This window comes from Phymastichus coffea, unplaced genomic scaffold, assembly GCF_024137745.1.
Source record: "Phymastichus coffea isolate CEN01 unplaced genomic scaffold, Cenicafe_Pcof_1.1 PCOF00091, whole genome shotgun sequence".
In the NCBI taxonomy this organism is placed as follows: domain Eukaryota; kingdom Metazoa; phylum Arthropoda; class Insecta; order Hymenoptera; family Eulophidae; genus Phymastichus; species Phymastichus coffea.
In genome coordinates this window covers 817,679-838,557 of record NW_026706902.1, presented here as the reverse complement: position 1 = coordinate 838,557, position 20,879 = coordinate 817,679, and the positions used below count along the sequence as shown (strand labels likewise).

The window sequence follows — 20,879 nt, the reverse complement described above, 5'->3', positions numbered from 1 at the left end:
TACCGGCGAAGCACATTTCAAATTACCTGGGCGTGACCAATCCTCGTTCATTGGTTTAACCGACTGGAGCGCCGTGCTCTCATTGGTCGCGGTGGGGTGATGGGTGGGCGCGGCCTTAGTGTCCCGACATGGCTGCAGCCAGCGAGCGAGCAAGCGCGCGCAAGGAGAGAGTGAGCGGCCAGCAGGTTTCAGCCGCACAGTCAGTCCTGTGGCGCAGTCCGCAAGAGAAGCAGCTGTAACAGCGAGCGGGCGAGCGATCTAGGGCCGAGGGATTCGTGAACTGGAAGGGAGAGAGCGCGCGCGTGTGTGTCGTGGATATTTATTGCGGTAGTGAGTTGGTTCGTTGCGCGGAGCAAGACAGCGCGGGAAAATCGGAGAAATAAGACATAGAAACTGTGCACAATAGACTGCAGTGCAGTATTGGCTGCAGCCGCTAGCCATCGTTCAAAATTCCGTCCCGCAAGATGACGGTCCATCATCAGCGGCCCAGCCACCACGTGCCCGCTCTTAATGGCCTGAATCTGAGTCGCGTCGGCGCCGCTCACGCCAGTCAGACCCTCGGCAACAATATCGTGAACGACAGAGCCGACGCCGCAACAACCATGCCGCACAGGTCGAGCTTTATGATAACCGATATCCTTGCCTCGGCGTCCAGTCCGCAAAGTCAAGAATCGCCGAATAGCCCGCCGTCCACACCGCGAGACTTGAGTGTTCGGCAATGGAGAGCGTCGTCGAATAATAATCACGACGAGGACAGCGACGCAAGTCATCACGATGCGGTCTCCGTGTCGTCCAACGGTGAGTGTTATATTTGATTGGCAAATATTGCTCGCATCGCCTGCCGGCCACTCCACGCTAATTCCGACGCGATCCATCAAGCGATTAGCATCTCTCTCGGTGTGTCAACGCGCGACTGCGCGCCGATGCTAAGTTATGCGGGGGAGCCTGCCGATGATTAGAGGTCGGCTTGGCCTAGGCCAAATCGAGGAAATGCTGACGCCGAGGGCTACATAATGAGCGGAAGCCATTTTTTATTGATCTTCATTTCGGAATCAAAGTATATTTTGTTTGGGGCACCGGCAGCTGTGTAATTTTCGCCAAGAAGCTTAAAGCACAGCCGTTTAGATGAATCGTAGATGTGGGTCGTTATACGCCTCAAGGCGCTTCCTTCAAATCAATTCTGTTGCGACAGGGGTCTTTATTGTTTTCTTCTTGGAGATTTTTATAGACTTTCGATATCTCATTACTTCCGTCACATCTGTTCGTAGAATCAATTTCGGTTCTTCGATTACGAATTGAGCGTTGATTTCTGAGCTTCGAAGATACAATTTTTAATGCCATAGTTTATCGAATCTATAACCTTCAAAGAAAAAAGAAAAGAAAAAAATACCTATCACTTATCTTAGTCAATAAAGCTCGCTAACATAGGCAACGATTTCCTCGCTTAACGAATAATTCCCTCGCTCGCGCGCCGCGAAACGATAAGACGAAAGGCGCGCGGCGTGTCGCTAATGACCTGCGCTCGTAAAGAAGAAGAAGAAGAAGAGAGAGAGAAAAAAAACGAAGCGAGCGAGCGAAGGCGCGCGAGGCACGATGGAATTATCGCGAGCGCGCGATCTCTCTCGCTCTCTCTCTCTCTCTCTCTCACTCGTGGGTTATAACCCGGGCAACAACAATCGTCTTCATTAGCCGTCGGATATACTCGACGCGCGCGCGGCAAGCTCATCAATCGCAGGCTTTCGGGCCGGAAGCGACGCCCTGATGAAAAGAGTTATAATACATTATCGCTCGGGATGCCTTCCAATCTCCCTGGATTCTCGCTGTTGGTTTCTAGATGTAGCAGTTATTTGCAATAATTTTTTTTTTCACCTGAGGGTTGTTATGTTTTTAAACTTGCTGCAATCTCGAACAAATGTTCTTTTGTCAAAAAGGTTTATCTTATTTGAAGAACAAAAAATTCTTCATTTACAAAAAATTATTGTACATACTTTTGTTATTAGATGACTTTACGTAATATTTTTTTTTCGAAAGGATCGTTAGTTGTGTAATTTTATGTAACAATTAACCGCGACTCTATCGAGGTAATTTATCATCAATTTAGCAAATCAGAAACGTGCATGTTCGGTTAACGCATAGAGAACCGACCACTCTGATTTCTTTCATATAACCTGTTTTACAGTTTTGTAAATACAATACGTAAAAGAATTGGTTATATGTGTGTATGTGATAAATTTTCTGAAAGGCAATAATGCGACTAGTTTCATTGCTCGTGTATATAGGCGCGATGGATAAAAGATAATTGATGATAATAATATTGGCTTGAAAGCTGCGGCCAAGTCGCGCACAAAAATGCCAGCAGCACGGTACAGTGCGCGCGACATTGGCCTAATGGGAGACAAATTGTCGAGCCATTTGCATCCATCGGTGTATGCAGAAGCGTGCGTCTATATGGGCTGCATGTTTGTCGTCAATGGAATATAGGCAAGGAGGCACCTCTCTCTATTGGCTAAACGACAGCTCGCTTTGAAAACGTCACATTGGAACGGCATCAAAGTGGAAAATTACAAGCGAGCAGCGCGCGCCTCGACTATTCGCGACAAATTAAGGCGTTGACTTTCACTTCCTTCTCTCTCTTTCTTTCGTTCTCTGCATCCAACAGACACACAAACACACGTATGACCCTCGTTTCACGTAGAGGCTTTTCGCGGGCGCATGGAGTCAAAAAGCGTGAAAACTCGATCGGTAGAGATTTTTGAGCGTGCATAATCCTCTTATAGTCGTCCTTTTGAGCCGCGGAGCGCGCGGCACACTCACAAATCCGAGAACCGGAAATGATTGGCAACCGTTTAGATCGTGGCACGGATTAGAATTGTAGCTCTTTCTCGGATTGACGCCGTGTCAGCTGACTCGTTCTAGGCTCACTTTTTTTTGACGAAACAATTTCGCGCCCGAAACGCCAAGTATATGCCTGATGTGGGGATTAGCGCCGACAAAAGTTGCCCCGCGCTCTCCTTCTTTGACTATAATATGCGCCGAGGTTGAAACGTCAGCGAGAACCTGATCACTTTTACAGATACACGTCTCTCTCTCTCTCTCTCAGGTGTTTTGTTTGCTATTTTTTCCTTCCCGTCTCGTGCAGAGATGCCAGATGCTGAATATATTCATCGACTAGCGAGGATGTGCAGTGTGAATTTCTCTCTCGATGGAATAATTGTGAAACGCGCCGGTATAAAAGGCTATACCGAGGCTGCTATCATATGCTGGTTTTTTAATCACGGTCATCCAACGTATACGTACTCAGTCACTATGCACAAAGGCACATACAGAAAAATTAATCAATATGTATTTTACTTTTGTATTCGAAAGAAACATAGTGAAATGCTATATTAGATCCTAATGTGCATCATTAAAAAATATTTCCATCTAAAAGAGTCTTGCGCAACGGCAATTGCGCTTGTTATCCGCCGCATCAACAACGACAAACAAAGTGTCTCGAAAACTCGCGCTACAGACGTAAAAATAATAATTAAAAACAAATTACCGTCAATTCAAAGAATATGTAATTGGCATTTCGTGTTGTAGAGCCATTGTTCGTGGCATCGCTTGCCATTAAAACATATTACAATACCTAACTAAATGCGGATACATGAATATAAAGAAAGAAAGGGGAAACGAAAAATCAGAGCGTTAATCTGTATCCACGCGAGGGACTTTTTCACCCGCTCGGCTTTCAACGCCCCCTTAACGAGATGTCTCCGTAAGCGGCTTTCGAAACATCGAGTTGACCTCGCGAATATAAGGCGTTTGAATACGGCTGCAAACGCACAAATCATGCACGGGCAAGCTCGTACGGGTAAAACGACGTGTGTACATTGCTATTTATGTGCGACGGCGGCAGAGGCTCGTTTTCTTTTGCGTGCGCACGTGTGTGTGTGTCCTATGTGCCGTTCGCAGCTCATTATTAGCTTGTAATGGACGCCGAGTGAAGCTTTACGTAATGCGGCTACGGCCACTTTGCTTCGCTTTGACGCGATTTCTTTTCTTTTTTTTTTGGCTTCATTTCCCTCTTGTTTAACTTGAAAAAGTTTTGCGGCCGCGCCTGAGCAGCTGCTCCATACTGCTCTTCTTGCATTCTACAGACGGACGCAGATGTTACTTGTTGTTTGACGTTTTTATTCTCGATATACGCTTCGGCTAATTACGCTTGAAACTGATATGTGCGGCGGGCGTTCAAACAATTCAACATTTATTACGAACAAACCAATCACGCTCGCGCATTCGTATGTTTGTTAGTCTTTTCACTCTTGAGATTTATCTCCATAAACCGCAACAACAAAATGAAATCAATTTTGTGAAATAAAAGGAGTGGAGTATCAGTCGCGCGTAAATTAAGGATAAAAAGAGCGAACTGCGCGTCTCTGATTAATCGCTCGTCCCTCGATAAATCCTTGGCGGAGTGCATTCTCACCCACGCGGTGCTTGATTTTTGGGCTCCGTTGACGATTTGTAGGCACGCGATCCTTGAAATTTGCGTGTGTGCTTGCCTCGACAAATTGGTGGTATCGTCTATGACGAATGCGAATTTTCATGCTCTGCTTCTGTGTGACACACGCGCGCTTAATATTCATACGATTTGTAATTACGAGAAAAAATTCCATTTAATATCCAATTATGGAGATTAAGATGCATAGTAAATACGATACGTTCGTAACTAAGGATATAAATAGTTTCGTAACGTTAGGCGTCTGCACTTGTCAATCAAAATAATAACGATTCGGGAAATGCGTGAATAAAAAAGAAACGCAAAAAGAAAATTTGTTTAATAATCCTATTATGTAAATATCGCCTCGGTGTTTTTTAATTAGGCCTAATTGCACTTAAAACAATATAATTACGTGGCAGAGCCATCGTATGGATAACGACCCGCTGTGTTAGCCGACGAAGCGCAACTAAAATTATAAAAACTTCGCATAATTTCCTAAGCACGTATGAACATACAACAATAGCAAGCTATTAGCGTCGAGAAAAATCACTGATTTCCACGAAATAGCAAGTGCTGTTGATGTCACGAAACATTTGTCGTCCTTGTAGAAATTGAATCGCTGGCTGCCATATTGTTGGAGCGCCTAATGAGACTATCAATTGCATGCTGCTGGTGTAATTCAATTTTGCAAGATGACGAACTCGAGACCATAGGGAGGCGCCTGTAATTCGGTGTGACAGTTACCTAAGATCCAGTTATGTTTTCTTCAAAGAATCATGAATATTGAATTTTCAAAACGACGTTCTGTGAGAAAAATCTCACGGATCAAGTAGTTGAAAGTTTGTGCACCTACTTTGAACGCCGATTGCAGGCGTGTCAACTTGACTCCTTTTCTCTTCTTCTTCACGCAAATTGGATTTTTTAGCTCATAACAAGGTTCTTTCTCCAACATAATGTTCCACTATAACTTCAGCTGTCCCATATTATACTTCACGACGTAACGTAATTCAATGTTAATTCGTGCAATTATCTTCGTAAATTATAAGGTGTTCCGACTATGATTTTTAGGCGTAAGAAAGTCACTCACACATATATGATTGAGCGCGTGTAACAATTTGACGGAAACCTTAACTAGGTGAAATCCATTACAAGTATAGCGAGATTGTTTGCATCAATTAGGGATCGTCCTATTCGGAAGTACAGGCAGCTGAGCGCTCCACGCGATTGAAATCGCCACCTTTCGGCAACCCCATGAGCACTGCTCTGAAAAGGCGTCGGGACGAGCATTATGCCGGTGGGGACTGCGATTGTCGGCGTGTGCATCGGGAGGGAAATAGAGACACGGCGCCGTGTATAACTACGGCCGAGCAAAGTTGATGGGCTTGTTTCGTACAGTCAACGTAGATTTATCTTTCGAAGATTGTTAGTGTCTTATTTTCATAGATAAACTTGAAAACATTTTACGAGTCGAATTTGAAAAACCAATGAAAATCCATTACACATTAGACACATTCCAGAATAATCTAACGCTTTTTACGATCTTTTAAAACGTGCTATAATAAAATTTAGAATGTACATTTCCGTTTTTATTTTCTAAATAAGATTGTATATCTTATAAGTCAATTGCGTGGAAATAGCTGCAAGCATTTATCATCTCGCATCACCTTTAAGAATCCATCCGATTAAAAGTCTTCTTCCTTTCCTCTGAGCATAAATCTATCAACATTTTCATAATCCTCCCAATACTGGCGCATAAAAACTCGCAAACGTCTTCTATTTCTTTTTCTCCAACGACAACTCAATCGAAGAAAATGCTCGCTTCGGCGGCAATCGATTTCAATGCGTTTACAGAGAGTGAAAGAAGAAAACGGTATCTTTCGCATAACAGATCTATCACTCGATAATAAATAATTCATTCCACCGTACCGTGGTAGCTTAGCAAATGCGATTTAACGCGACAAATAAAAATCGAGGTACTTATAGATGACGAAGTCACGCCCACCGCGCACGAGCTCTTTGTTAAGTTCGTACAATAACACTGTCTACAAGTGTGTTGTCTTCGCGCGTATTGATGAATATTCATCGCTCGCAATTTTTCTTTTAATGCGCTATATCCTTCGGCAATGGCGAGCGATTGGCGGTTTTTTTATATCTTGCTGGTACTAGTGGAGCGAAATCAATAATAATGAGAATTATTGGCGTTCGCGTAGAATACGGGGAGTGTTTAAGCTTTAATCGACGCGTAAATGCTTGTGATTGATAGTTAATTTTCCGAGGTGACGAGCACTCGAGGATACTTCGCGCAAACAAGATTTCCAACACTCTGTTTTTCCACGAAACAATTTATCGAATTAACAAAGTTTCCCAAAATAAATGTCCAAGTTCGCCTAAGTACCTGTTAACACAACACACGTTACTACTAAGCTTCGATGGAAATCAGCAAAAAAAAGTACAACGTTACTCTGCCGTAGCGTAGAAACGTCGCATGTGAGGTATATAATTGCACATGGACGAGAGCGCTTATAATTGCTCGATAAACATCCTGTTAATCACGCGTCTGGCGCACGCGAGTGTCGTCCGGATGCCCTCCACGACATGTATTTTTCGGCAGACAAGAAAGATAAAAAAAAGAGAGGCACATGCGGATGTTAATTAGAGTCGCGTGGAAGAATGTTAAGTAGAATCTGCTTAGTCGCGTTCCTTCAACTCTTGCGAGGGTGGAGTCGCGGATAAAGAAACTCGTAAGTGTATCACATAGTAAATTGGGTTTAGTCTGCGCTACATAGACGCACACGCATGCGACCGAGAGAGAGAGAGAAGCAGCCATGTTGGCCGAAGATGGCGGCAGCGTTCAAGCGCGAATCTGCGCACCGATCAAACGACCGCGCTAAGGGTCGCGCTTTCGCCCGGCTTAAGTCGATCTCTCTCTCGCTCTCTCTATTCTTCGTTCTTCTTCTTCCTCCCCTATCAGCGCGGTCTAAAAAGGTGGGGATATCTGTGTGCGCAAGCTCTATAAGCTTTCTCCAATCGATGACAAGCTCCCGCACGCCACAGCGCAGCCACCTCCCCTATCTACGTGTATGTACACATTGATGCTGTGAACTGCTGTACGAAAGCTTCTTTTCTGGATTCCGTGAAATTTACGACTCTCTCTCTCTCCTCTCTCCTCTCTCCTCTCTCCTCTCTCCTCTCTCCTCTCTCCTCTCTCCTTTCCCCCGACTGGAACGTGGAAAGAGAAGTGAATGCACGGGAGCGTAACCTTGGCGTATCGAGCGATGCATTGGAGTGTGCGCCGCGAGCTCTGCACACGATTTTATACTCGCGGAATGGAAAAAAAGAACGCGACGCGCTCTCTCGCATCGACATTTACATTGAAAGCATTCATATACACATGATCCATTTTGTACGTATTCCATCATGACTGTTTGTGCTTAGGTGGTAAAGAAGACGAACAGAAGTTAGCAAACAGCCAGAGCTCGTCACAGAGTAAAAAGCAGCGAAAAGCGCGAACGGCATTCACGGATCACCAGTTGCAGACGCTGGAGCGCAGCTTCGAGAAACAAAAGTATCTGAGCGTGCAAGACCGAATGGAACTCGCGGCCAAATTGCAGCTCACCGACACGCAAGTCAAAACGTGGTATCAGAATCGAAGGTAAGATGTATACCTTGCATCATCCTTTCAAATCAATGCCCACGTTGTAGCTGCACCGCACGAAAAAAGGTATCCGTCTTTCGACTCTTCAAAATCAATAAACCCGCTTGGCCGAAGAAAATCATCTCGTTAAATGGCCGCCCTCGATGTCGGAACGAATTCCCGACACGGCGGTAGGCCGCTAAAAGCCCGCGAACGATCGATTGCTTCTAAACAAAGAAAAGCTCGCGTCCCGGAAAAAGTCTAGCGCGTCATCGCAGCTTGCTGTTTGTTGTCGCCGTGTCGAATGCGTATAAATGGAAATCGCGGCGGCAAACAGACTCTTGTTTACGCGCTTAAACGTTCAAGACCAAAGTGCGTTTGAGAACCGGCTCATCGCTCTCTTACATTTTTTGTTGTACTCTCGGGGCCCGTTTGATCGCCGCGATGATCGGCAGCTCTTTCTCTTCGAGCCTTTGGCGTTGGAGACGGTGCAAAAGTTTCGCTGAGTGAAATTTTTTTTGCTCGACTACGGATTCGTTTAAAGGCTTCGTTATGAGAATTTTGCAAGCTGGCGAGAGCTCAACCTTCATTTTCGCATCGAGCGAACGGGGAAAAGTACTTGTACGCGAAGTACGCTGTGTGACTTTGAAAAAGGGTAATTGTTTCGTTTAAAGCTATTACTCGACGTTGACTAATCGTTCAGTGCGATGCGCTTATCGGTTCATTTGAAATTCTAATATAGACAACGAAAAAGGCTAATCGTAGGCTTTACATTTTAAAAATTATTGCGTTCTGACAAAATACCGTTCTCAACAATATTTTATTTTTTATTATAGAGATGTAATCTATACACGTCACGCCTACGAAACATCTATATCCTTGCTCCCAGAAAGAAAAGAACCACGACAGATGTCGACCTAGCTCCCGAACCGAAATTAAAAAAGCATGACTCAAAAAAAACCGAAGCGTATTAGCGGCTGAAACAAAGAACCACCCAATAACCGAAATCTGGGCTGTTAATTGCGTACCACCTCATCGCGCGATGAAGTCAAAAAAAGGATGCTGTAGAGTCGTGTGTGTTAAACGAGCGTCTGAATTTTCTCTCGGATGCAGCCGCGCGTAGAACGAAAGTAGGCGGAGCGCAGCACGGGCGCAGAAAATCGAAGAGCGGCGAATCGCAGGCGCCACGAGATGACGCGCCGATCAGCACCGCCACCGCCGGCGCAATCAATTGCAGCCGCGCCACGGCGTAGTACATGTATAAAACAAGTCGAGTGCTGCTGCTATGTCGCGCACACGCCTACTCATGACCGGGCAAGCGTGCATCGATTGTTTGATTGCACTTTCATTTGAACGACAGCTGCTATCGTGACCTATCGACGCTTCTCCGTTTCTGAAATTATTATTAGTTTTATCCGAGTTTCGATTTCCGTGCGTTGATATACGAGTCGCCTTTGATACGACAGATTTGCGCTAAAACAATCATTCTAAAACTAATTACCGTTGAAATACTCGAGAGGCACGCCAACAATTCAAATGAATACGTCGACTTTTCAATTTTCTTCTTGAAAACAGTAGGAGCTTGCCCCTTTGAAGTGGTTATGACGAAGCCGAGTTCGCATGCTCATGGGATTCTTCGACCCTTTGGGAATAGTTCTCAGCGTCGCGGCTGCTGCTGCTGCCAATTTTCGGTCAGCCGTGCCCGTTAATTTCTCCGCCCCGCCCGATATTGATTGTTTCTCACTAATTAAGGAGGCTCCGCGCGCCGCGCGCGTGACTCTTCAGATTTCTTTGTCTTTCATCTTGACGTGCCGAACCACACGAGGTATACATATGAGAGAAATCGCTAATAAGAGTCACGAGGTTCAGAAAGAGAAAAAAGAACAAGGCGCCGACGAAGAGCGGCGGCGACGGCGGCGGCGGCACGGCTTATGGAAACTGTCATTAAAGTGTCAATTATACGCGGTGGCGGCGCATACGGTATGAGCGACTCGATGCATGCGTGCGCGCTGATGGATAATGATAGGGCGCGCGCTTCATCGAATCAAGTGATAATACTTTTGGATTTTTTTTTCTAATTGATTGGCTTTCCTTGTTTCGAGGCGGCTAGTTCTACATAAATAAACTAAAAATATATTAAATCTACAAAAATCGATCGATAGTTTAGACTGACTCGACACCTAATCACAATGCTTTCTAAAACAGTGCGATAAATAATTTTCTACGTTAAGACATCTCGGACTGTTAAATGCACCGAGATCGAGAACGAAAGACAATCGCTGTGAGAGCGATAAAAATCGTCCGGTGGACCCCAATTTACGATCGTATTAACGTAGTCGAAGAAAAGAAGGAATGCACTGGAGCGCATACAAACGCGCCAAGATTATTTCCCCGTGTGCTGTGTAAAAGAAACCATCATCGTGTTACAGTCTCTTTGTGGGGAGAAAAAACAATCGGAGATTTTTTGGTCATAATGTGCGTCCGCGAAGATAAGACATCAAGAGCGATCACGGTAAGAGATCAAGGCTTCGTGATTCTTCTGCGAGACCTCGCGATTGAAAAAAAAATCCTGTAATTCGATTGATGTTCGTGGTCTTCAATTCGTCGAGAGAAGTTAAATTCGTAAAAGCTTTGTTTGAATATCGGCGAGTGTAACATATCGTAGAAGACTCGACATTCGTGACATCGGCTTTTCCGCCAGAAAATTTTGGCGGGAGTCAGTTAGGTTACGGCAAAGGAGACAAGTCGCTCTTCATAGACGTGTCGGTTCATCGATTAGTTGCGAACAACCAACTATGAGCGCGCGTCACATTTTTGAATAAAAACTTCAAACCGATTTGTGAGACGCGAATCATTCTACTCGTTCTCACCTTTTACAACTCTTAATGTCTTTACGCGGTAAGCAGCCGCCTATAGTTCCATTAAGTATACCTCGAGCGCGTATTATATCACTTAAACACTTAAGGTAACAAGTCGAAATCCAAACAACACTAAAGTCTCTGACAATAGATCAAGCCTAAAATGCCTTCTAGAAAAAGCGACGGAACAACAGCCTACACGTTTTAGCAAGATAATTCATCGTGGAAGAAGAAGAAAATTAGTGGCAGGCGCCAATGGGCCACTTAAGTTTTGTTGCTCTCTCACGCCGCGTTTAGCTTGGGTGGCTCTCTCCCAAAGTGACTCGGTCGATTTATTCGTTGCGAAGGCGCCAGACGAACTTTACCTGCGCCGCCGCCACGGAACTGAGCCTTCCTCTCGTGCGAGATCTTGATGCGAGAGTGCCTTCAGGGAATGAGAATCTCGTGTTGAAGTGTATAAATACCAGATTTCCTATCGGTATAGCTTGGGTTACTATAATACCACAGCCCAAAAAACTATTCTACCGTCGTAGCATTCTTGTCTGACTCAAGACTTTTCTACCTTTGTTTTCATTCAAATGGCTTAATCAAGAGAATGATTGCCTTTGACAGCACGGAAGTTTCAATGTGACGGCATTCGCAACGACAAACGCTAACTGACGTTATTTGGCAGAACCGTTTCTTCGAGATGGCAAAAATCAGCATTCAACTTCCTTATGCTCCCTCGTATCCACTCTGCGAAAAAAAAAGAAAAAAAAACTCCTACGCAACTCTAGCGGAGTAACATCCTCCACTTCTAGCGCCGTCGTGCGTCACGCGCGCGTCCGTAACGCGATTAAAGCGTAACGGACGATAATTTCCCTTGTCAAAAAAAGAAATCAGTGACAGGCCGCTGCAGCCACAGCTCGTGGATGATTCGCGAAAGCATGTGCGTTAGTGCACAAGTGCAATGTGCTTGCGCGAGCGCGTGCGACATTATAACCGTGAGAATGCGGCGCGCGCCGGAAGAAGGTGCTTCTCTCGCCTTCCCACGCGTCATAACGGCGAGCAGCAGCTCCTCGCGCGTTGAAATTGTCAAGCTTTTCCTATACTACTCGTCGGGGAGAAGGGATTTTTCTTCGCGCCGCAGTACTGCGCCAGCGATCACTGTTTCACAAACGAGATGCATTTTAACATGGACGGGGAAAAAGAACAGCGCCAAGTTTATTTATAGAACGAGAGTGTGCTGTATGCGGAATTCTTGCGAAGGACGCGAACTTCTCACCAACTATGCGAATCACTTGCGCGCTTATATCGTCGTTGCGCCACCTTTTCAGGTTCCTATGTTTCGTTGTGCTTGTGTATCAAGTTGTAATGCCACATGAACTGTACGCGCGCCAATACAGTTAATGCGATTAGCCAAACATAGGTTATCTTCGCCGTTTACATTTTGCCGCGATTTATTTTCGGTAAAGTGTTCGGCTTATAACACATCGTAGTGACACAATGTTTCACGATTTACCGCTAATTATGTGAAAATCCTTCGAAATTTAAGAGATTGTTATACGCAGTTACGAGAAACTGTGTGAATAACGAAAAAAAAATAATAGAAACATCTCGTATAATTATAATTTTCGTTGGGCGTTTGAATTTCCTCAAGACTACGGACCAATAGTACGTATACATATAGTTGAAGAAGGCTAATTGGGAGCGGCAAAGGATAACGAGCGCGAGACTGCTGCTGCTGCAATAATGACACACAGAGTCCGCCTGCAATATGTAGATTACAGCCGCGGCCTCTTTCACTCGCCGATTGTTATTTATATTTTCCTGATTTTCCTGTCACGCAATGAATCATTACGCATCTTTATCGTCGTAATTGAGCTGCTCACGTTCTGTCATGAGAATCCATTATCCGAAGAGAAAAAAAAAACCATAACGATAAATGTCAGTCGAATAAAGAAAAAAAAATGATACACAAAAGAGAAGAGAGCACGCGTGCAGCCAGGCGTCTAATAATTCGAAAAATATGTCGTCCCTGCGGCTACAGCCGTTACACGATTGTCGCTCGCGAGTGCCATTATAAACGCATTAACGCGTGCGCGCATTCAATTTTTCAGCTGCGCATGTGTCTGTACGTGGGAGAAGGAGAGAAAAAGAGAGAGAGAGGGAGAGAGAGAGAGAGAGAAATAAGAGCGCGCTCGCTTTTCTTTTCTTCCAGCAGGTGATTCGGAAATTGGGTTCTAACACGATGGAAGGTCTTTCCCTGAAAATGAAAAATCGATGGTTAACGAGTGGTTTAGCGCGAGCCAGCCTATTCATTAAACGACAAACCTTGCTCTCGAAAAAAGGCGTTCATTATTAATTCGATTGGCCATTCAATTAACCCAAAAACTAGCTCGTGCAGCTCCCGCGGGAAAAGTGCAAGTAAACGACGATCGTTCACGGTTTATATCATATTCCATTTGCAGCGATCAGACGCCGTTAATGGTCGTGAAGTCGTTATTGAATCATTCATGATGGGGAAAAGGGGTGAATTATTGTTGTTGATGCCGGCAGGTTGTTTTTGTGGAAGGGGCTGTGGGAGAAAGTGCGTATACACAACTGAAAGATCGATCACGTTTCCGGCTGCTCTGCGTGCGTTCACGAGGAAAACTACGTTTTTGATCGTTGGATGAATAACTTTATGACTCGCCGTGACGTTGAAGATGGAATTCGTTTTCGAACGAATGAATCATGCTTATCGTCCTTTTTCCTAATCATTTTTTGGGCTACATTAGGATTCTCTTACGTCAATGCCATGTTTACAGGCATTCGGCTATGCGAGTTCAGTAGCTCGGTCATTTCGAAAATACAAACGGAAAGATTTTCAACGTATTTTAAATTTACCATGACGTATGTAGATCAGTCGCCACAGACGAGTCAAGAGCTTGACGATCAGCCTCATTACGTATATACAGCATCATTACAGCTCATAAAAATTCCCATGCATCTCGCGACGCGGCGGCGCTCTTATCCCGCGTGATTTTCATTTTCCATTTGCGCGCTCGCTGCAAAGTTTTCGCACAACCCTTACGCTAACGTGGGCCATAAATCAATGCTCAACAAAAGGGCGAACACGGCAATTAAGGGTGTTTTCGAGTGCTCTAGTCGAAGGAGAAGGGAGGGGGGAGGTATTAAAAAGCATTACTCATCACATAATCGCGGGGAGCGCGCGCACTCGTAGCGTTAAATGTCGAGCGAAAATATGAGAAATGATTCGCAGAGCGCTTTAAAATTCATGAACGATTTTTACTGTCGTCTATACATGCGCAACCACAATAGACGCCGCTTGGCTTTACTTGTGTTGGCCTAAATTCAAGCTTCTCCCATTCTCCTCGCGGTCATTTCTTTCGCTTTCATATGCATATCTAGCGTACGACTGAGCGATTTTTATTAATTACCCATCCTCGACGAAACCAAAAAAACCGTTGCAATGATCATTAGTCAACGAAAGAAGAGGAAAAAAAAAGAATAATCGCGTGCGTATTTAAATATACATTTCTCATGTACGATTTTTCTCGACTATATAATTATGTGTGTCTTTTAATTCGGCAGTGGATTATTAATTACGCTGATGGATCGCTTGTCATTGAATATGTGCGCACGGCGCGCGCTTATGCGGCAGCGACTCCTTCGAGTGTGCATCCGGTTGGGAAAAAGCAGCAGCAGTAGCATTGCTTTCGTGACTATAAGACCGTGGATAATGATTGGCTTGTAAGCGCGTGCGAGCGCCTTCGAAAAGACTTTACATCCCCCACCTCTTACCGATGAAGAGTTTAATGGTTTTTTATAGTCGCGCGTCGTAAACTCGCGAATTATCCTCCGATCGCTTGGTAAATCTTACGCTTTTCGAGTTGCGAATCGAACTTCCGTTGTAGCTTTAAGGAATTAATTAGATTTTTAGTAGATACAAAGTACGAAAGCCACGAATTATCAGGATTTTTTTGCGATCCTTCTCACTCACGATCAAAGGGTGTGATGGTCGTTTCAGTCCCACATCCCCTTTCCTCGTGGAGTCGCGATATGGCTATCGCTTTGTAGGAAGAGGATACGTTTGTCTGAAAACTCCTATATCTCGAGAATAGCTGCGCAACCCCGTGTGGTACCTCGCGTACGATATCACGAGAAAAATCAGCGTAACTCACACCTTCCTCTCTCGGCAATTTTCTGCCTTGCACGCTGTTTCAGCCCACCTCCCTCCTCCCATCCCTCGACAATGTGGCATGATACGCGATGATTAGACGCTGCGGAGGCCCCGGCTATTTGTTAGTATAATAAGGGCCACTTGGCTGCACGCCATACGATCCATCCCTTATATACATATACTACTCTTGCTCAAGAGCGTAATTGTCCCAGATCCAACGAGAACTATACAAGATTTATTCACAGCATGAGCACTGTTATATAGCCAAGGACGTCGATTACTTTTTCTGATCGGCCGAGTTCTCCTCTTAACGTTTAAATTTTAAGACTACTTTAATAACAGCTCCAAGTGACCCTTAGCTTTAATTAGTCAACAAGGTTATTTGCATGCAACACTATATTATCGCGGGGAAACGATCGGTGGGCAGTTGTCACAGAGTTGTTTGTACAAAGGTGGAAAGGAAATATTTGTAAGGCATTGCGAGCGCACTGAGGCCAAATGTATATGTACAGGCACATACGGAATCGTGCCGAATTCTCATAAATTGTTGGAGACGGAGATAAGAATCGCGCGGTCATTGAATTATTTTACAAGAGGCGGACCGCCTGTATAATACAAAACGCACTACCGCGATTGCGTTTCTCGATATAGAAGCGTATTACACGAGAAAGAAAAAATAAATGAAGTTCCATAACCGAAAATTTATGCCTAACTGGGCGTTCAACGACTTAAAGGGCTTTTACGAGCGACTTAACTCTTACTGGCGCGCTCGAGTCGTTCGTTCTATGCAGATTATAATACTACCCATATAAATGTTTGAATTTAGCTAATGAAGTAGATTACGAGAAGCGTAAATGGCGCCGATAATTAATCGTTGGCTTTTCTTTCAATCTGATTGCAGAACAAAATGGAAGCGCCAAACGATAGTCGGCTACGAGATCCTCGCGGAAGCCGGCAACTACGCGGCTCTTCAACGCCTCTACCCAGCAGCTTCGCCGTACTACTACTCGCCAGCAGCGGCCGCGGCGGCGGCAGCGCATCACGCGCAAAACGATTTGCTGTATCGCCAGGCCGCCGCGGCAACGCTACAGCGACCGATGCCCTATCGCCTGCATCCGACACCGGCGATGATACTCGCAGGACCAAGCGCGCCGCTGGGCGCACTCACGCCGAACGCCGCAGCCGCAGCCTCGTTCAACAGTCTCGGTGGCCTCGACAATGGTTACTTGAGCCGAGAGGCGCGCGAACCTGGCGATCCTGGCAGCGCGGCGGCCTTGGAGCAGCAACGCGACAGGCAATTGCATCAACAGTTTCGCGCCGAGAGGAGTAGTCGAAGTCGAAGTCGGAGCCGCTCTCCTGCTGGCAGGCGGGAATCGCCCGACACGCCCACTAGTATCTGCAAACCCGACAGCGACGACGAGAGCATACACGACGTGTAAAGCAAGTGGCGAGTCGCTCTCTCGATCGTGCGTAATAGTGCCAAATCGGTGCTCTGCTCAACGAGGGAAAGCGAAACTAGGAACTGATCTTTGCACGTGGCTGCGGGCAACTTTGGAACGCAGCTTCCCATTGGAAAGGCCGTTGTCGTTGAAGCGAGTTTCGATCGCAGTTTGTCACCGGTGAAATCGGCGCAAGTGAACCCAGCAAGGACGTCGTCGGGAAAGAAGCCAGGCGAAATATTTTACACGACGAGCTCCAAAAGAACCCGTACGTGGCGTCCCGGTAACCGCAATTAATATAACATTAACGGGCCGCAGTGTGACACGTGACCGTGGGCAGGACTTTATACATACAATGTTGCCTGCTGAAACTCCTTTCTTTCTTTCGTATTCAGTCGCAACGATAATGAAAGACCTGATTGATACAATAACGAGCACGCATGGACATTTTTCGCGTAAAAAATACGCTGTTCGGGCATTAATTACTGTACACCCTTCCCCTCCCATCCCGCGTGAGTGCTCGTTATAGACATTTGTAGATATATTTACACTTGATTCTTTAGATTCCTTTGCCCCTCATGCCCCCTTCTGTGCGTGTACGATAGAGAGTGTACGTGGAGGTCTAGTGTAACTTACGTACTATTATGATATTTTCTGTTTGTTTATTTATTCGAGATGGAGCCCATGGGAAAGAGAGATTGTGCAATTGTGCGAGCCGATCACGATGTGGTATACCCAACGGAGCTTGGCTATTTATCCAAAATTTTCGCGCATCCTTCAACGATGAACTTGAATTTTAAAGAGGTGCTCCTCTTCTGAACGAAAAACTCAACTTTCGTTGGGTATACTTATGTATAATCTTTTGATTGTTCTCATGGACGCTAAACGTTGATCTTGTAAATACGATGAATTTCTTTTCTGCAAGAAGAACAAAGTGGAGTATTATGTGGCGTTGAGTTTTTCAGCTTGTACACAAAAAAGACACGAATATAGGACAAGTACAATTATAATAGGATTACTATTGTAGAGCTGTACGCTACATTAAGCAGCGAAGTATCCTAGAAGCCGTCGTAGGTTGTTTCCGCATTTGCCGCCCAACGACAAAACATTCGTTGTTTTCTTCGTGGTGAGTGCACAGCTGATGAAAACGACGAACAAGAACACAAATACATACAACACACACACACACGCGCACACGCACACAGACACAGCTAACCCAGTTTGTTAGAGTCGAATTTCAGACGCATTCCTCGCTGCGCGCTCAGCAAGGGGGAATAATATGGCGCTTTTCCCCTTGCGCATCGCGCGCGGGAGTACCAGTATTATAAATGTATAAAATTACCTAGATTTTACCGTATGGTGTGCGCGACAATGGCGAATGTGCGAGGTGTGTCAGTTATACGTGCGACTGTGCGTCGATGAAGGGATACGAAGATACAAAAACAAAAAAACAAATAAAAAGAAAAATAAATACAAAAAAAGGAAAACAACAACAGGTAACCTGGTTGGATGTTTTTTGATTGATCGATCGCGACGATCGTCACTCAACGAAGCCGGTTTTCTATATTAAACGTTGTAAGTCCTTCCCCTTCTCCTCTATCCAATTCCCTTTTCTTCCCAGTCCCGTTTCCCATGCTTCCAAATGCAGCAAAGAATATTTATAAGTAAATTCATGCTTTGTAACATAATGTCTGTATAGCAAAAGATGTATGGAAAATATATTATACTGAATCTCACACTAAGCTCATTATTATCATTATTATTGCCCCTCAAGGAAACAGCTTCTTCTGCGACTGTACACTCATATTTCCTCGCATTACCGTGCACGCGGTTAATGCGTTCGCTAATTAGTACGACCGCGAGCCCGAAAAAATGCTAATACACGTCATATGTGGCGCACTAGCAGAGCCAATGAATCGTATCTTGTTAAGTAATTGCGCTACACACTTATACGGCAAGTACGTGTACGCGAAAACTCCTCTCGTTTTTATATTTTCGGATCCGCATTGGCCGGTATCTAGCACCCAATTACGAGCTTGCTTATCTAAACGGGCGACGTCAAATAAAAACATTCTCTTAATATATATAAAATCCACGCGAGAGATAAGATCTGAATATATAAAAATGAGACATGAACGCGAGGTGAAAACTTAATTCCCGCGTATGCACGGGGAAGAGAGAGAGAGAGAGAGAGAAAGACACGTTTTATCTCGCCGCGAGAGAAAGATTAGTAGCGTGACAAGTTGGAGAGTGCAAATCAGTGGAGCGCGCGCAAAAGGCGGTAGCTCAGTAATCTTTTTCGCGACGAGAGAAGTTTAAGCGCGCTTTTTTGAAAGTGCACCTTGATGCGCGATGACGAGAGATGAATTAACATAATCTTCGCGTGTTCCTGCAGAGTTTAATGCCCGTTTAATGTATTAAGTCGACGATTGAAAGACGCATCCTGTGTGAATTTCTGCACAAGCGCTGCCAGCAGCAGCAGCAACAGCAGCCGTAGCAGCTATTCGAGAGAGAATTTTCATAACGCGCTCCGTGAACGAATTAATTTTGATTGCGAGAGAGCGTTTGCAGTATATAGGTTCATTTGAAATTCATTACTCGTACGAATTTCTCATTTCACAATTATTCGTTGCTAGATATCTTGCTAGAGATCGCAGTGATCTTACATACATTTCCGCCTTGAAAAATACGGAATTAAAACTACATCTGTAGCTCAGGCTCGTGAGCGGAAAAAACTACATACATAACATGACTTTGAGGCCTCGCGCACTGGGCATACGTATATAACTAAGCATCGCGAAAGCGAAGCGTGACAGGCAACTTAAGGCTTAATCGTATTTGCTCATTTCCGTCGGTCGACGAAGAGAGAGAGAGAGAGAGAGAGAGAGAGAGAGAGAGAGAGAGAGAGAGAGAGAGAGAGAGAGAGAGAGAGAGAGAGAAGTGCAATTACCCTGACTGTGGAAGGAAGGGCTTATTTTATTCCTATTAGGGTAAAACGGGTAGCCGTTCTCTCTCGTGGTATACCCCCAATTACGGGATATTAATTTGGTGAGGCCTCATTAGCCGACAAAGACGAGCTGCGTAAGAAACGCGCGGCTCTCCATGCTATAACGATTTTTATTATTGTCCAGCCGAGCGTGAACGAAGCTTGGCCGAGTTTTGTGCGTGCTATTATGTGCTTTACATATGCACTGCAAGAGCTTCTACGGATATACCTCTTTTTCTTGCAAATTCAAATTTTGATAGATTGCCGGGACATGTCGCTCGTCAGCTATAATGATAAATTTCAATAAAGAATAAGACGCTACCGAAAAGTCGGGCGGATATGAATTCTTAAGATACCCTATAAGAAAGAGAGTGCAATACAACGTCTCTCAAAACACCAAGAACTCAGACTAGGGATAGAAAAATAAAGTTTCAACTCGCGTCGTTTTACACATAGCAAACAACGTTGTCGCATCTTGCGGTTTTGCGGCAACGAACAAAAACCAACCCCCTCCATGTTTCTTTTCGAACGCGTGTAGTAAAATAACGTACAGAAGTAGCGCTGACGGAAAAAAAACAGACTGCACAACAAGTATAATCCGAAAACATAGTCGGTCATTGCAAGCAGTTGGAAATCGAAGCGCAGAAGCATCGAAAAGCGAAGGATGTGGTTAACCGGTGTGCCCCGAGTGCAGAGCTTTTGCCGGGCTTCGCTGCATCCTCTGAGCCGTGTAATAACAAAAGAGAGAGAGAGAGAGAGAGAGAGACCGTTGACTTTCTCGCTGTGTTTCTGACGTGCCCTCGCCGACCAACGGAACCAAGCCAACTATCTCTTCGGGGGAGTATTATACGCGAAAGGGAACCCCCTTTTTTCGCCGCATATCCTCTTCCTCTTCGCGGTGACACTGCATATAAAACCCATTGCGGACGTGATTTCATATATATACGCGCGGTCGGTATATTGTTTGCTGCGGTCAATGCTCGTGACATTCAACTACTGATTGATTTTTTTTCGTATCATAGTCTGTTGTTTCTATGTACTTTCTCTTTTCCCCATTGTCATAAATTAGATTCTGAGCTAGAACCCACAGAGTTACTATAGATTTTCGATTGAGTTAGGACAGATGACTGTAATTTTCGGAAAAAATCCACAGAGAAAGAGAGAGAGAGTGGCAGCCACAAGTGGAACCACCGGAGCATTTAATATCTTACACCTGCGTGTAGCCATTCTCACATTCTTCCTCATTCTCGAGCACCCGTATTCTCTCTCTCTCTCTCTGTATTCACTGGAACAGCTGTCAATCAGCACGCTCTC

The 20,879-nt window shown here is 44.9% G+C and overlaps 1 protein-coding gene across 2 annotated transcripts; it reads left to right on the top strand.

Moving 5' to 3' along the window:
• Nucleotides 1–225: 225 nt before the first annotated feature.
• Nucleotides 226–18,303, top strand: LOC131669289 (homeobox protein B-H1-like). Of its 2 annotated transcripts, none has more exons than XM_058944067.1 (3): nucleotides 226–798; nucleotides 7,928–8,135; nucleotides 16,042–18,303. In XM_058944067.1, the coding sequence occupies exons 1-3, from the start codon at nucleotides 465–467 to the stop codon at nucleotides 16,577–16,579; spliced, it is 1,080 nt and encodes a 359-aa protein (XP_058800050.1). In that variant the 5' UTR covers nucleotides 226–464; the 3' UTR covers nucleotides 16,580–18,303. The 2 variants fall into 2 exon arrangements, with proteins under 2 accessions (XP_058800050.1, XP_058800049.1); XM_058944066.1 differs by having other exon boundaries at nucleotides 7,919–8,135.
• Nucleotides 18,304–20,879: the final 2,576 nt, after the last annotated feature.